The sequence below is a fragment of the Gouania willdenowi genome, chromosome 22 (genome assembly GCF_900634775.1).
Source record: "Gouania willdenowi chromosome 22, fGouWil2.1, whole genome shotgun sequence".
In the NCBI taxonomy this organism is placed as follows: Eukaryota; Metazoa; Chordata; class Actinopteri; order Blenniiformes; family Gobiesocidae; genus Gouania; species Gouania willdenowi.
Window position 1 is genome coordinate 24,630,520 of NC_041065.1, and position 17,466 is coordinate 24,647,985.

Consider the following 17,466-nt stretch of genomic DNA (forward strand, 5'->3'; position numbering starts at 1 on the left):
TGTTCACTCTCACTCACATTTGTTTCATCCCTGACCTTCAGACATTGGATTCAGGAGTTCTGGATGATGTTCCGATTGCACCACAGCTTGTCAGACAGCCTGGACGAGTTCCGGGATCTCATCAGAGAGCAAGGACAGGAGCATCTTTGCTCCCTTCTTGAAACCAAATGGATGTAAGTGTTAATCTCTGACCAGCTGGCCAACTGAGACAAGAGGCCTACACTGCTCTCACTTGTTTACACCAGGCAGTCATTAGAAGTTACTCAAATCAAGTCACGATCGAGACAAAAATCACTTCATGGCTGTTCTGGTAATAGGATAAACTTTGTTTGCTAATTAGGTTTAAAAGTCTTGATTTTTTTTTTTTTCTCTCTGTTTCAGTGATATGAATTCATAAATAGTTGTCAGCTCAATCTGTACAAAATCTAGAGGACTAGAGGAATTGGATCTACAATTATTACCTAGTGTTATCATTTTTATATATATATATATATATATATATATATATATATATATATATATATATATATATATATATATATATATAGATAGATAGATTCTGTACATTAGAACCTTGCATTTGATTCCAAAACTTCCAAATTTTATGCAAGTGATTTTGTATTTAGAGGTTGCACAAGACACTTGAAAATTGCTCCATACTATAACATAGCAACCCAAATAAAAAATAACTTATTGGAATGATTTGTGGTTTTGTTCTGCAAAAACGAACTGAAACTTGCATATGGCTTTGTTGGCATACATATGCTTGAGGAATTCTTAAAGGGATCCTCCACTGTTTTTAAAAATGTGGCCTTAAACCTTTGAAATGTCCTTATTAGAAGATATATGCCTAACGAAACACATTATTTTGCACCATATTTGTTTTATTGACTTTTAAAACTGGGACTACTTTACCCTGTGCGCCGCCATGTTGAAATGGCATCATTGGTGACGTGATTAGCCCCTTTTAGTCCATTCTAATAAGGACATTTCAAAGGTTTTAGGCCACATTTGTAAAAACAGTGGAGGATCCCTTTGAAAAATTGTGCTGCAGATTCAGAGTTTCAAAGAAACGTATCGGGCTATTGGTGACAAAATTGTTGATCTGCTTCCCTTCATTATCTGCTTCATTTTTGCATCACAACGCTTTGGTGGAATCTCTGAACCTTCATTTTCTATAATGTTTTGTATCTATAATAAGTCAATCTCCAGGAAACTTTGTACAGTGGGTGCATCCACTAAAACATTGCCTTTCTTCCAAATTTCTTTTTAAATCATCTTCTTGATACCAAAACCTAATGCAGGGTTCTAATCGAGGTTCTGAAACTTTTTTGATGGACCACCCTAGTAGTTATCACCCTAGCCTGCCGTTGATTAAAAAGAAATAACACATTTAGTTCTGATTGGATTTAGCCCTCAAGAGCCTTTTTGTTTTTTGTTTTTTTTCAGTTTCAGCATATTTTTAGTCATCCTGCCTTTGTTTGGGCAGGATGACTAATTTTTGTTCGGGGCAAAATACGGAGCAATTTGAGCTTAAGTGAGCCACAGATCGTTGGTGGAAAACTGAGCAAATTCAACATTAATGTGCCCTGGTTTGCACTTACACATATAAGTGGTAAAGTATGCGAGTAAATTAGTCCCTGCAGGATCTAAACTTAAAACTCCCTTATTTGGTGAATTTAGGGAAAGTTCTTATAATAATTTGGCGAAAAATTGCCTCTGCAAAAATCCACGTCATAATAGGCTCACGAACGTTAAATAATGCGTTCAAATAAGCCAGTTGTTATACATGTAAATAGAAAAAAGAAAAAGTTGAGTGTAAATTGCATTTTAAGAGGAAATCATTACATAAAATGTGAAGCTATCCTTGACTTCCATTCAAACGTTTAACCATAAACCCATACTGGTATGTCCTGTTGGTTTTCACAGAAAGTTGGAGCTGGAATGCAGGATACTGCTTTGACCAGTCATTAATCAAGCACAGAGTACCACACAGAGAGCCAATCAGGCATACACATTTAGTAAAAGTCCTTTTCGAAACTTCAGTAAACGACTAATAAACCACAAAACCGACACATGCTCAGAATAACTCGGCACAGAGATCATATCTTCAAACTTTTAACTTCCGCACACCCGGAGTTAAAATAATTGGCTATAATTTGACATTTTCACATTTTTGGTTTGGCATTTTTAAAACATAATTACTTCAGTGACTAAACCATAATCATTCCGTGATATAACCTTGTTGTCGTCTATTTTTGGCTTTTGGACCGTGAGAGCAGCACACCCTGTCCTCTGTTATTGTTGTTTTGTCTGCTATTGTTATGAGAACTGCCTTGCCCAAGTGTAGTGAGAAGGAAGCATATCCTGATATCACACCAGGACCTACAACACAGCTGCAGCTTTGTCAGGATGTTCAATAAATAAATACACTTTAGACTATAAATGTATATAAACTTAGTTTTCACCAGCTACGCTCCTCAGTTGAATAGGTATAACGTGGTTGAGTTGTACCCAGGAGTCCAGGGTGCAAGTCCCGGTTGTAGCAGGCTGAACAGTTTAACTAGTGTGTAATTCATATGTCAAACTCGAGGCCTGGGGGCCCAATCCGGCCCTTTGGATAATTCAATTTGGCAGGAAAAAAGTCAAAATGACAAAGAAAACCAGAATCATTGCAAAAATGACCAAATATTTAAATTGTAACTATATTTACTCCTCCAAATACACAAATTTGATAAAATGACACAGGAGCTTTTGTGCCTATATCACACTACTGCACTCTTATTTTATTGCAAATTGTGGAAATAACTACATTTTTCTGAATTCTAAGCATTTTCTCTCCAAACCATTTCTAAATTCCAACAAATTGGACACAAAATCAAGGATTTTTTAAGTATTGATCTTGCAAGGACTGATATCCGTCACTTATTGCCTTTAAACGGTGTATATCAGTTATACATGGAAATGAAAACTAGGGCACATTAGTGTTAAAATTGCACTTTATTTCTAACTAATCTGCAACCCACTTGAGTTCAAACTATGGCTGGATGATATATAGATATATCGAGTTTTCCATTTTGGCATTATAGACAATTACAATATCGGCATATATCGATTACATATTTTCTCAGCTTATTTTGTATCAAGCATTTTAGGAGTTGCTGCTTTTATTACTTCTCAGAACACCATGAAAAGGACAGTTAGATGGATTTCTGAGTGCGTCTCAGACCTTCCCCTAAACAAGCCAAAGTACAGAACTCACTCACACGTGCTGTCCCTTTATAAGAGGAAAAAGCCAAAAGTGGCACATATTGCGCAGCTGTTAAGAAATGTGCCTGTGTGGCATTTTGCATCAGAAAATTTCCGATATGATACTGTTTAGGGGTGGGAACCTCTGGGTACCTCACGATACGATACGCAATACACCGCTCACGATAACGATTATCTCACGATATGGCGATACTGCGATTATCGATATATTGGTCAGAAATCAATCTACGATAATCTATGACATAATAAAAAAAAAAGATTAAGTGAAAAAATACAATTTTTATTTTATATCTCTGAAAGGCAATAAATAGAAAAAGTGTCCTATGAACAGTGACTATTTTAGTGCAACATTTCTGTAAATAAGTGTCTACATACCAATGTAAACGAATAAGTATCTTCAATAGTGATTTCTGTAAACAAAAAATAGGGCCTTTCTTACCAGTGACATCATTATAGTGTAATATTCCAGTAAACAATTTATTGGTTCCTTCAACAAACAGTGACAAAATTCCTGTGAAGACCTACCTGCACATTTTAGTGAAAAAGCCGAAAAGGTTATACCTAGCGCGAGCATATCGATAATCGTTTGTGCGAAAAAATATTGCGATATATCACCGTATTGAGATATCGTCACACTTCTAATACCGATATTGCTGCCTTGCATACCGGCCGATACCGATATTGATCCGATTTCAGCATAAATCATACATACTTTTATTAGTTGTTTTTTTTTTTAATTGTGTCGTGTGGAATGTTAGAAAAGGCTTCATCAAGTGATGTTACTCAAACAAAGATCAATAGGTATGAAAAAACGGACCCATTTATTATTAACCAATTGGTTACATGAATTTTAACCTTCAACATAATATCTACAGTATTCTATAATTGAATACAATAAATAAAAAAATTAATTGGAAAAAAAAAAATTAAAAAATTTGGAAATTTTAATCTGATATCGGATATCGATATTGGATCGGGACACCTGTAATTTTTGGTCTATATTGCCCAGCTCTAGCTCAAACTGCACTGTATGTAATCCCTGAGCAAAAATGAGTTTGACACCCCTGGTTTAATGCAAGTAGTAATAATAACATAAGATTATTATTTGAATATTTTTGACTCTCTGAAAAGAAAGGAATGAAAACATTTAATGCTTCTTATAAACTTGTGTTCTCTTTACATCTCTTTTGAGTTGGTTTGTTTGTGGTGCGTTTCTTTTTTTTTTAGAAATGAGAGGGACTGGTCGTGGAAAGCCAGCCAGAAGATTAAAGCTAACAGCAGTAAAAAGAGAAAAGTCTCTCTTCTCTTCGATCACTTGGAGCCTTTTGAATTGGCGGAGCATCTGACCTTCCTGGAGTTTAAGTCCTTCTGCAGGATATCGGTGAGTGCACACGTGTATCTTTCAAGGCCGTGCGTTTCTCTTCACGCGTTTCACTCCTTTTCTACCTTCAGCACTCGCTTCCTGTGAAGAGTGCTTTGCAGATTCTCTTCAACACTCATTTCTGCTTTCTCCTTTTTCTTTTTTTTTTTTTTTTCAGTTTGGAGACTATCAGAAGTACATTCGCAGCTGTTGCATGAAGGACATCCCTGTAATGGAGCGTTCCATCGCACTGTGCAATGGTATCTCCCAGTGGGTTCAGCTAATGGTTTTGAGTCGGCCGACGGCTCAGCTGAGAGCTGAGGTTTTCACTAAGTTTATCCACGTGGCACAGGTAGCGGTTCACAAAGCCCCCCCCCTTCCTCATGTATCACTTTTTATACTTTCAGTTTCCCGAAATATTCACCACATTTCCTGTTTGCTTGCACGTTAACTCCCCTCATCTACGCACTGACTGTGTGAGAATATGGTCGCACTCTGCACAAACAACTTACAATTTTTCCACATTGGATACACAGTCATGGAAACAACCATCACACTATATAATACATTTGATGTATTAATGTTTGTTTGTTGAGGTTACTGCCAGTCAAAGCTTTCTGAGAAGTGACACATTATTTCAGGAAGCTGCTCCGGCAGCCCCGTCTTCTTCTCTGAAGGACCTTTTGCACTGTCACTCTAATGCACAACTCTGCTGCTTTTCCACTGCTGTCAACCTGAAAAACCCCATGGGGTGGCAACAGATTTCACACCATAATGCTCCAGTAACGGCCAACATCTTTAACTAAAAAAGAGAGAAATGGAAAACCTTCAGAAAGAAAGAAATACATCAGATCATTGTAGGAAAATTAAGAAAAGTGCCCTATATTGTATAATCTCAGTGTTGTGGATTTTAGAACCAGGAATATATGGAACAAATTTAATTGTGCGTGTTTGTTACCCTGGGTTGGTTTTCATACGTGTTGTTTTTTTTCCACCACTTTTTTCCCCATTAGCGTCTACACCTCATGCACAACTACAACACACTAATGGCAGTGGTTGGAGGTCTGTGTCACAGCTCCATCTCCAGATTGAAAGACACCACCTCACACGTACCAAGTGAGGTTACTAAGGTAAACGTGTTTTCATTCATTACATTTCTTTGATTTTTCTCACAAAATGCACACTTGGGTTTGTAAAAATAGTATATTTTTTTGGTTTTAGTATTACATGTAAAAGCTCTAACATTTAGTCTAATGCCTAGGTACCCAAAGTGGGGTACGGGTACCACCAGGGGTACGCAAACTGTCATAGGACGTACGTGAATAGAAGTTAGATACATTCGTGACAACATTGAAAACTAGAATATAAATAGACCAGTTGTCAGAGCCTTAGTAGAGTTACATACCGCTGCGGAAGTTTTTGTATTAAATTAACCATCTTTAAATGTTTATTTTGAATGAAACATTGGGAAAAATGAGTTTAAGTGTTGCAGATAGGATTTTGTTTGTGTTTTAAAAAATTGCAAAGTGGATTTTTGTAAAAATATTACAAAGTAGTTAAATTGTCCAAATGTTACATGTTTTAAGATTAGTTAAAAAGTTGGTAAATGGCTCGTAAAATAGGAACATAAAGGTTTCTTATGAAATCTAATTAAAATGAAACAATTTAATGAATTAACAAAAAAAAAAAGTGTTGCATGTTGATACGTTTCCTACTGTTTTAAGTTGCTGCTAGTTTTCCTTATTATCTTACCCTTTAATTAAAGTGAAACCGTGAAAATTTAGTATGTAAGAGATGTATATCAAACCGTTAGCCCTTTGGATTATTCAGTACGTTTGAAGTAGCTCGCAGTTTCAGAAAGGTTGGTGACCCCTGGTTTAAAGTATTCTTTTCCTTTCCACAGGTACTAAATGAGATGACTGACCTGCTGTCATCCTGCAGAAACTTTGACAACTACAGACAAGCCTATAACAAGCGCATAGGCTTCAAAATCCCCATCCTCGGCGTCCACCTCAAAGACCTGATTTCAGTCAACGAGGCCATGTCGGACTACGTGGAGGACAACAAGGTGAACGTCCAGAAGCTCCAGGCTCTCTACACCCATATCAACGAGCTGATCCAACTCCAGGAGATCCCCCCCAGGCTGGAGGCCAACAAAGACCTGGTTCATCTCCTGACGGTATAGCAAACCTCATCAATTTGAAACCTGTCATGAAGCCTTATGTAATTCCACGAGTTTTATTAAATGCACGCAGAGATGCAAATGACCATGTTGAAGAGTGTGGATTGTCTACACTCGTGTGGGTGTGATGAGGGTTTATGATCTATGAGTGTGTGGGTGATGAAACCCAAAGTGATAGAGAGCAAGTTCAAGCTGCTGCATTGTCCGTGTAGTTAGCGCGTGGTGTTTTAATCATATATTGAATGACAGATTGCACATGAAGGGATAATGGTATCCCTGCAATCTTCATTTGCTCTCATCCAACTGCATTTCAAGGTGAAATCTTGACACAGATGAAGTTGTCTTCTCGTCTTTACATCCATCCACTAATGGCTTTTCTTATGTCTTTTTCCATTCAGCTGTCCTTGGATCTTTACTACACCGAGGATGAAATTTACGAGTTGTCTTACGCTCGAGAACCCAAGAACTGTAAAGCACCTGTGAGTTTTTTCTTTTCTTTAATGTAGACGCTAAAAGTGATTATATTTACCAGCTTTAATTAAAAATATGTCTTGACATTCATTGAACCAACTGATTTATGTTCTGATTATTGTTTTCCTTCTGGTTTTTACACAGACACAGTAGTAACAAAAATGCTGTTACACTAATTTTATTAACATTAGTAACTATCGGAATCCAGTCCCATTACCACTCTAACAGCTTCAGCTATTGTTGCAAAGCTTTCCACAAGTTTTAGGCTTTAAGTTTCAGTGTTTATCAAATCAGGCATTTTTAATGCTCAAGCTGCTCTATCAGACTGGAGTCAAGGCTAATGAAAAAAAGAGAGAAAGAGGGGAAGAAAAATGGAACTGTACTATTACAGCTAGTGTCCAGTCATTGTAGCCCGCCTTAAATTCAAATTGTTAGCACAAAGAAAGTTACATGAAATTGTTCAAAATGGCTTGGTTTTTTGTAAGGGTGTAAGAAAAAAATCGATGCAGCGATATATCGCAATATTTCACCGCGCAATAATCGTATCCTTCCAAAAAATGTCCAAAATTGATTTTTTTAGATCATGTTTTTTAATGAAAAAACTCTTTAATTGCGCTAACATATGCGTAGCACATAAACCCCCAGTCACTAGGTGTCAGTGAACCACGTCAGACCTTGTTGAACTACCTCACTCCTCAATGCATTTTTGTTTGGAAATTGATTACATTTTATTTTCATAAAACATACTGGGCACTTTTATAGATATACGTGGTTACTTTTTTTAAGAACTGAAGAACTTAACAGAATCAGAATCTGTTGCAGAAGCAAAAGTTAAACTTGTTTTTGATCTTTGCACTTGAATTAGAATTAGTTACCATTTACTTCTTCTTGCAAAGATGAAATAAATTGTATTTCATACCGTCTTGAACTTGTGGAATTTGTAATTGTTGATATTGCAAATGATATTGTATTGTTTAGTATCAGGATATATCGTATTGTGAATGGTATCGTCAGATTCATGGTAATGCACATCCCTGCTATATTAATTCACTGGAGGACTTGCTAGATATGGTACAGTACAGTGCAGTCAAGCAATTGTCTTTGCAACGTGAACAGATGAAGCTTGAGGTAGTTGCCTTAAAGCTTAAGCTAAACTATGCAAAAGGGTTTTGTGGGTCTGATCAAAATCAGAATATTTTATTTAATAATATCTATTACCAATAACTTGTAACAGCATTTAGAGAATAAACATTGGTGCAGCCATTATAGGTAATCTGTTGTTTTTAAGATAAGCTTAGTAAAATAGACATGAATGTGCACATTTACTCATACATGCAAAACTGTCATCTCAGGCTTATTTTAATGACTTATTCTGTTTATTTTCCCTTCTATCAGCCAGCCACCCCCTCTAGACCTCCAGTGTGTGTGGACTGGGTCTCAGGAGTGGCTCCTAAACCAGATCCTCGAACCATCAGCAAACACGTGCAGAGAATGGTTGATGTAAGTGCTTTTGTTTTTGATCATTTGTATTGTATTGAAGCTGCTAAGTCACATTACTGTGAGTAGAAACTGGTGTTTAGCAGTTTAATTTGACATCCATGCATATTGTTCTCTTAATGTGTTGATGCACGCCTGAATGCATCCCTGTGAGTAACTTTACAGTGAGTCATTGAATTGTCGAGTCATTACTTGTGGCAACACGTTTTAACCTAATTTGAAAAACCGGTCCAAGGAAGGAACAACAGTCGATCTGTAACTGGGTCATGACTGGTTCAGGCTCATTGAAACACATGGGTAGCATAGACTAACCTACATATGTAAAATGTACAGTTGAGCTCCATTAGAAAATAGCATTGGTTTCACTAAAAAAACTAAATAAAAGAAGAAAAGAAGAAAACAAAAAGCACTGTAAATTACATTACAGTTTTTCTGTCTATAGTTTCATGGGCTTAGACACACAGATTGCCCAATCTGGATCCATGTTGGGAAGGTGAATGTTAGAAATGGACCACAACACACACACACACACGCACACACAACAGTAGAAGGATTTGACCTGGTTTGATATTAGTCCTGCCTTTGTTTACATCCTGTGGATGAAACCAGAATTCCCCATCAGCTGGAAAAGTAGAGCAATGGTTTGAGAAATGTTCTGCATGGAATTCTTGTATCCTTTTATTCATGGGGACCAGGAAGACAGAAATGATTACAAAAATAATCAGAAGTTACAGTGCATTGCAATTTATTGCTAATTGGCCACATTTCCTCCAGCCAATTAGGTGGATAATGAATCGGCAAAACAAGACAGAGAATATTCATAAAGAATAAGAAACAAGAATCCAAAAATTGACTGTAAAAATACTCAAAACTGAAACAAAAATGTTCAAATGGATACCAAAAACAAACTATACATTACTTTACGAATGCACAAAATAACAACAAAAACAATCAAACTTGCCCAGAAATACACAATTGACTCAACAAATGACAACGAAATACACAAATTTATTAGAAAAAAAACACGTAAAACCACAACAACAATACATGAAATGATTAAAAAAATTCACAACATGACAACAACCAAACAAACCCCACAGATGTTTCAATCACATTGTTGCGCCGCTCGCTGTGATAAAAACTGCCCATCTTTGCCTACAGTCATTAAATACGATCATTTGTAAATAAATAAAAGGAACTAACTATTCTCTCAATACTAATAGCTGCAGGATATTTTTTGACATTATGCAATGACTTAAATAAATACATTGTCACTTAATTTTGTCATAACTCCCACATTTGATCATATTTGGTACACATTTCTGTAGTTATACCAGCAGTTTAGGGTTACCTGTATTCTATTTGTAAATGTAAAATTCAAGTTTCAAATTAATATATTTAATAATGACTTTCTTCTACTCTACAACTTGACCTATTGATATGTCTGATCTGTGTGTACTGTATATGCAGACGTTGTCTGTTTTCTTCAAAACAACAATCACCTTTTGTTTGATCTTTTGTCCAGTCGGTGTTCAAAAACTACGATCACGACGGGAAAGGTTTTGTTTCACAAGAGGACTTTGAGAAAATTGCTGCTAGCTTCCCCTTCTCCTTCTGCGTCATGGATAAAGAGAAGTGAGTTTCTGGCGGGGTCACACACACAATCACTTTAAGTTCATGACTGAATTAATTTGCAGAAGAGAAAACAAAAGTGGTGAACTGCGATGAAGAGCCCACAGGAAGCATCAAATAGCTACCACTGAGCAATCAATGAAAATGTAGTTCAGACATTATGAATGAAATTCAACATTAAAGGCAGGGTAGGCGATTTTCAAAAGCTAGCATGATTTTGAATGTAGCTTCACCAATGGCTCCGCCTTTACCCCCCTCGCCCCTCCCCTCTGTGCTCTGTCTCACTCACATGCATGCGCACAGCTGCTGCAGAAGAGGAGCTCAGTTCATTGCTTGTATTGTGTAGAAACTCTGTTGTCTCATTCAGCAGTAAGTAAACAAAAAACTTTACCATTATATATGTTAAAAAACATGACCAAAAACTCTGTTTTAACTCTGTCAGCGGTGACATGCTTTCAGTGTGCGCTCGTGCATGTGAGGGGTCGAGAACGAGCACAGAGACAAGTAGACGTGGTTGGTTAAAAAAAAAAAAGGTTTGTTTTTTTCCATTGGTTGAAGTTTTTACAGGTTTAAAGCTGCTACAGTTGACAGATTTTCTTCATTCCTTTTTCAGAGTACACAAGATCTTAATTTCTGTCCGGACATAACGACGATTTCAACCAAAAACCTAAAAAGTTTATCTGGAGAAAATCGCCTACCCTAGCTTTAAACTGGAAGAAAATGTACTTTTTGATGTTTTTTAATTTGGAGCACACAATAATCAGAATCAGAATCAGAATCAGAAATGTTTTATTTGCCATGTACAGTTTTGAGGACAGTACAAGGAATTTGACTTGGTGGTTGGTGCACAAAACAAGCAACAAAAAGAAACAAAAGAAATAAAAACAACACAACAAAGAACAACCCAGCAACAATAATAATAATAATAATGATAAATATAAAGGATGAGGGATAAATAAAGGATAGATAGAGAATAAATGATAAATAGGATAAATATAAATATATATATACAGTGCAGCAGGTATCAAGCTGGCGGAGGTGGTGATCGGGTGGGGGGGGGGGGGGGGGGGTTCAGTGGGTGACTTGGGGTGTGTTCATGTGGATGGTGGCAGAGGGAAAGAAGCTGTTTTTGTGTCTGGAGGTTCTGGTCCTGATGGACCGAAACCTCCTACCAGAAGGGAGAGATTGAAACAGTTTATGACCGGGGTGGGAGGGGTCGGCCACAATCTTTCCTGCACGCCTCAAAATCCTGGAGGCGTACAGGTCCTGGAGGGAGGGCAGATTGCAGCCGATGACCTTCTCTGCAGAGTGGATGATACGCTGCAGTCTGGCCTTGTCCTTGGCCGTAGCTGCAGCGTACCAGATGGTGATGGAGGAGCAGAGGATGGACTGGATGATGGAGCTGTAGAAGTTCACCATCATCTTTGTTGGCAGACTGAACTTCTTCAGCTGAAGAAGTTAATCTTGTGTTATTGTGACCAGGGAGGGCCTAATCAACAGAGAAGAGATAACAGCCTATTTCCTGCGAGCCAGTGTCATCTGCTCTAAACTTGGCCTTGGCTTCGTCCACAACTTCCAGGAGACCACATACATGAAACCCACCTTTTGTGACAATTGCTCAGGATTTGTAAGTCAATTAAACACTTCCTTTTCCTTTTATGAAACTCAACTTAACCTAAAGACATTTTTACCTCCGCTTGTTGCATAATGTGCTTTTTTATTTGTGGTTTTTTTTTCCACACAGTTGTGGGGTGTGATCAAGCAAGGCTACAGATGCAGGGGTAATTAATACACTTTCCATTTGTTGCATTTGACTCGGACATTAGTTATCTAGCAAATATAATGTAGGGTTAAAAACAAGTGTGCCTTTTGTCGGTTGCATTTTGCAAGTAAAACCTGCAGCAAACCTAAAGCTGCCGTCTTCCTCCTCTCTCAACCAACCATTGGTTTTTACTTTGACTGTAAGCTTGCAAAGATCTGAGAGTTGCATGTGCAGAACGAGTGTTCAAAGAAAAGTGGTAAGAAGTCACTTGGTCCCTACACTCATGTGGTGTCTATTTTTTTTTTTTTTTTTTTGTGCAGATTGCGGGATGAACTGTCATAAGCTGTGCAAAGACCAGGTGGCATTTGAGTGCAAAAAGAACAGCAAAATGACCAACAGCGTGGACAGCCCGACGCCAAGCTCCACGCCTGTTGCCATGGCAATGTCAGAGGGTGAGTAGGGGTTTGTTCACAATTTTTGAAACATTTCTACTCATTACAGCATTACATGTCATTACTGCGTCCCAATGGTTACACTTGATATGTCTGCCCTCTGCTGGCAGAAAGTATTCTATTTATTCTAGAAGCAAGATGCTTCAGTTTGCTGAGGTTTCAGTCATTTCCTGTATTCATGCTATACATTTTGCTTCTAGGGTAGTGGTATTCTTTTCTTTCTAGAGTTAGATTTTGATCATGTTTGTGACACTGTGTAAGAAATACAGAGCAGCCAGGATTCGTGCACAAAGTGACAAGATACACAAGCTCAGATATTTGTATACTGTTTTTTTTTTCTTCTTTTTTTTTTTACTTTTTCTCTTTTCTTGTTTTTTTCATACTGCATTTTATTTCAACTAGATTCATATTTGAGAAAGTAAAAGTAGAGAATATAGTTTTCATAAAATCGTGTTGTGTTTACATTTTGAAAGAAATAATTTACCAATTCAGTATTTATTTTTAGCACATTCCAGGTGACCCCATTTAAATTTCAGGTGACCCCACATGGGATCACGACCCCAAGGTTGAACAACACTGTTCTAGAGTGAATTATACTATTTCATTCTGATCCTCCTTATTTTACAACATAAGTCACTCCCATAATAATCCACTGTGACAGCATTCAGCTTCAGTATTTTACAGAGTTTACTAATGCTAATTCTTAGATAGAGAGCTCTGGGTTCTCACTCTTGTCATTTTGTGTAAAGTTTGCATGTTCTCCTCACTGTTATTGTGATGCATTTGTTTGTGATTTCCAATTGACTCTTTGTATTGACTTTGTGTTTGTTTCTGTGTCTAAACATGGGCAGTAGTGCTGCTTAGAACTCTGCTTAGAAATATACGTCACTATAAAGCATGAGTTCACAAACTTTTTGGGGTTTTTCCTACTTTGATCGAAGGTGGATTTTAAAGCCCCACCTGCGCCCATTGCCCCCCAAATAATCCTGACAAATAACATGTTTTTAAATTTCATGAAAGACCAGGGAACAAGTAACATCATATTTCATCATAAATCAAAAACTAATTTAAACTGATCAGATGCATCGAAACATTGCAATCTGTGCTAAAAAGAGAATAAAAAGAGAATAATTTTTTAAGTCAGATATTAAAAGTTTGTTTACTGTTTCGCTGTTTTTACACTTTTAGACGTCTTCCTTTTTGTCACGCCCCACCGCTCATATCTCCAATTTCCACCAGGGGGCGAGCCACACACTTTGTATTGCACTGCTATATAGTCACATGTTTACAATGTTGTGGTCTTGATGCACTGCTGCCTATTCCATCATGATCAATAGATCCAGTCAATCAAATCAATCATGCTTTTCTGATATATGATTTCGGAGAGTAAGGACTGTGTGTGTGTGTGTGTGTGTGTGTGTGTGTGTGTGTGTTTTATCACATTTGTTTCATTACTGTGTCTGAAGCCACTTTGCCTTTATTAGCTCTACCAAAGAGGTCATATTTTCACAGGCATTAGTTTTTTGGTTTGTTAGCAGGATTACGTCAAAACTACTTAACTGATTTTGACAAAAGTTTAACCAAAGATAGATCTTATGTCATGAAAGATTCCATTATATTTTGGTGGGGATCTGGATCAATATACTGATTCTGGATCAGTTTCAGAAAAAAAAAAAAAAAAAATCCATATCTCACATCATTGGTGACATTTTAAAAATTCATATCTTAGAGTGCAATTGACTGATCTTTGGCCAGGTTGGTTCCTCAATTACCCCACGGAGTTTCATCTGGATCAGATCCAGATTATGTATTTCATTGCAATTCTTCCCAAAAAATGATTGTGTCCATACATTTGGACCAATTGTATCATTAATACTGACAATAGACATTTATTCCAAGCCTTTAAACGGTGATTGATCATAGTAGAATGATCAGGATCACTGATCCAGATAACTGCAAATATCTGGCAAAGATGTATTTGGCACGTGGCAAAGGCTGTGTTCTCTTGGATGAAAGTACCGTAGCTCGTGCATTTGACAAATGTGGATAAACGTTTTTATGAAAGTGTCACCTTGTCTTCAATTCAATTCAACTTTATATTTATATAGCGCAAATTACAACAAAGTAATCTCAAAGCGCTGAGTTACACATTTGAAGGACGGAAAAAAATTCACCCAAATCATTGTTTTTTTTAGGTTCCGAAGAATGCCCGTTCCCTCACCCTTTGGGTGAGTGCAAAGACTGGACCCATGACTCTCCAGTCGCCTCACGGTCGAGACCAGGCAGAGTTCAGTGTGGGACCCAGACTGATGGACCCCAGCTGTCCTCCATCAGTGTGGAAGCTGGTCGACTTCAGCCTTCTCTCTTAGTCCCAGTAACTCCCTCCCTCCCTTCGTGTCCCAGCCCACTGCCACAGAGAAAACAGCGACCCTGTGCCAAGTGGGAGAACAGAACGTCAATCCTTCAGAGATCTAAAGAGTCAGAGTTGAACAGTGAACCCAGCTATGAGTCAACAGAGTCCGTGAGTACCGTGAAGGCTGAAGCAGTGAATGGATTCCCAAACACATCAACCTGCAGCCTGTTATTAACCACCATCTCCTCCACAGGACAACCTGAGGCTGAGGAAAGCCAACGAGACACTGTCGAGAAAACTGAAAGAAGCCGAGCGTGAGGTGGAGGTGCTGAAGACGCTGCTGAGGAGGCACGCGCTCCACCCTGTAGAGGAGGACTCCTCTTCATAGAGTCACTCACACACCAGAGGCAGCTTGTAAAGAAAAATATCTTAGTTGGTCACAAAACCTTGAAGTATTTCATGGAGGGACACAGAGGTTCCCAAAGTGGGATGAAGAAGGTGAATGAACGTTGGATAAGTAAGTGCACTGAAGCTGGATTGTAAAGCAGGTATTAATATCTTAGCTAAGGAGGAAGACACGGCTCCACCACTTTGAATTAATTTAATATTCATTTTTTATTTGATTTTTCTTTTCTTGTTTCAATGAAAGGTATGTACAGGTTTTACATGTTATGTTCTCCCTTAGGAGACAAAGGCTTTGTCCAAGTCAGTCCAAAAACAATTCAGCTCGCTTCAATGGAAATCCTAAGTAAGACAAGAAGGTGTAGACGTTGAATGAACAGCTGAAGGTAAAAGTATGTAGGACACTGATGGGACACTGGAGTGCAGTAGATTAAAGCAGGGGTTCTCAACTTTGGGATCGCGAGACAATGGGAGTGGGTCGCCGGATGCCTTCAAGAAGCAAGGAATATTTTTTTAACAATTTGAGCCCGTTTTTGCTTATTTTTTACCCTTTTACTGTAACTACACCAAACTTGCCACATTTGAAGCTATTTTCATCACTTTTTCTTGCCATATTTTTTTCTTTTAATGCATTTTTGCTACATTATTTCCATTTCTACCACTTCTCCAACAAATGTCAAAGCCTTTTCTGCACATTTTTTGCCAATTTAACCACATTTACGGTCATGCTCATTATTTGCCAGTTTAATTTTATTGTTCCTACTTTTTAAATTACATTACCCTAACCCCTCTACCTCAATTTCTGCCATTTTAAGCCAATATTGACACTTTGAACCCTTTTTACCACTTTTTCTTCTTTGTTTTTGGCCACATTTGCAATTTCTCTGGTTTTTAAAATTTGATTTCATTACCTTTCTCCATTTTTTCAGTCACTTTTAACCCATTTTATTTCTGATTGAAACAAGGATTTACATCTTTATGATGACTATATACTATGGCGCAAATAATAAGGATAAATAAATGTGGTTATCACAGATTCATAGAACAATGGGCCATAATTTTGCTGACTTTATGCATTTGCCCCAAAAAGCTCTCCCCTTTATTCCCCCTTATAGATGGCCCTGTCTCCACATGACTGTTCTTGAATGTTCATTGGGGGTTCCCGATTTCTGGCACCTTTATTTTGGGGGTCGTTGGCTGAAAAGGTTGAGAACCACTGGATTAAAGTTTCTTTTAATTACTTTACCGTCCACTAATGAGTTTAGATACAAAAGATGTTTCATAAGAAAATCCTCTGCAGCTGATTTTAAACCATATCTGATGAGTGAGTAAATGTGTTTCTGTTGTTACTGTTAGTTGCATAAGCTGAATTGGAGGCTGATATTTTCCTCCAGTAGTTGCTTTCATTACAAAGCTCCACAATGTGTTATTATTGCTCCTGCTAATATTTATTGTTCAAAGCACTACACTGTATCTCGCCTAAAGAAGGACAAACCTGAGCATTCTGTGCAGTATAGTAGTGCTTTCACTGGGTTATTTATCTTTTCATCTATACCTGTGTTTTCTTTGTACTAATTTGTTTTTTTTAACCTTGTGATATTTTTCCCTCTCTTTTGTTGTGTGATCCGCTGTGGCCATGTCCTACTGTGAACGCGAGAGAATCGAGCTGTCCTAATAGTGTTCGTAATAACACACAGTGCCATTTCAGTGGTGTCAAAGGTTCTCCTCTCAGTATTGTTCCAATAAATTATGTATATTTTATATGAAATATTCTCGTGCACCTCTTTTGTATTGCCACCAGGGGTCATCGGTGTCTCGTGACGATCAGCCTTAGATTTTCAAAGCTTTCAAGGTGTTTCTCTATTTGCTTATTTTGTATCAAATATAACGTGTTTATACATTTAAGGATTTCACCGCATGATATTTTATAAAATGGGCATCATCGGGCAAGTTTTGCATGAAATATATGATTAAAATAAATATAGAAATGCTTTGAAATATTATACTGGACTATAATATAACTAAAATAGGGCAAAAAAAATACATTTTAATGAATTTAGTTTAATTTTAAAGGTTTTTTCAAAA

At 37.5% G+C, this 17,466-nt stretch overlaps 1 protein-coding gene across 1 annotated transcript in view; it reads left to right on the plus strand.

Moving 5' to 3' along the window:
* Window positions 1-16,004, plus strand: part of LOC114456343 (RAS guanyl-releasing protein 1-like) — a 29,300-nt gene extending 13,296 nt beyond the window's left edge. The window contains exons 5-17 of the mRNA XM_028438040.1: window positions 42-173; window positions 4,498-4,651; window positions 4,809-4,982; window positions 5,644-5,760; window positions 6,534-6,809; window positions 7,211-7,291; window positions 8,679-8,783; window positions 10,306-10,415; window positions 11,895-12,039; window positions 12,157-12,193; window positions 12,495-12,626; window positions 14,822-15,147; window positions 15,233-16,004. Of these exons, the coding sequence (XP_028293841.1) occupies window positions 42-173; window positions 4,498-4,651; window positions 4,809-4,982; window positions 5,644-5,760; window positions 6,534-6,809; window positions 7,211-7,291; window positions 8,679-8,783; window positions 10,306-10,415; window positions 11,895-12,039; window positions 12,157-12,193; window positions 12,495-12,626; window positions 14,822-15,147; window positions 15,233-15,367 (1,924 nt within the window). The 3' untranslated portion in view covers window positions 15,368-16,004. The remainder of the gene's footprint in view (window positions 1-41; window positions 174-4,497; window positions 4,652-4,808; window positions 4,983-5,643; window positions 5,761-6,533; window positions 6,810-7,210; window positions 7,292-8,678; window positions 8,784-10,305; window positions 10,416-11,894; window positions 12,040-12,156; window positions 12,194-12,494; window positions 12,627-14,821; window positions 15,148-15,232) is intronic.
* Window positions 16,005-17,466: the final 1,462 nt, after the last annotated feature.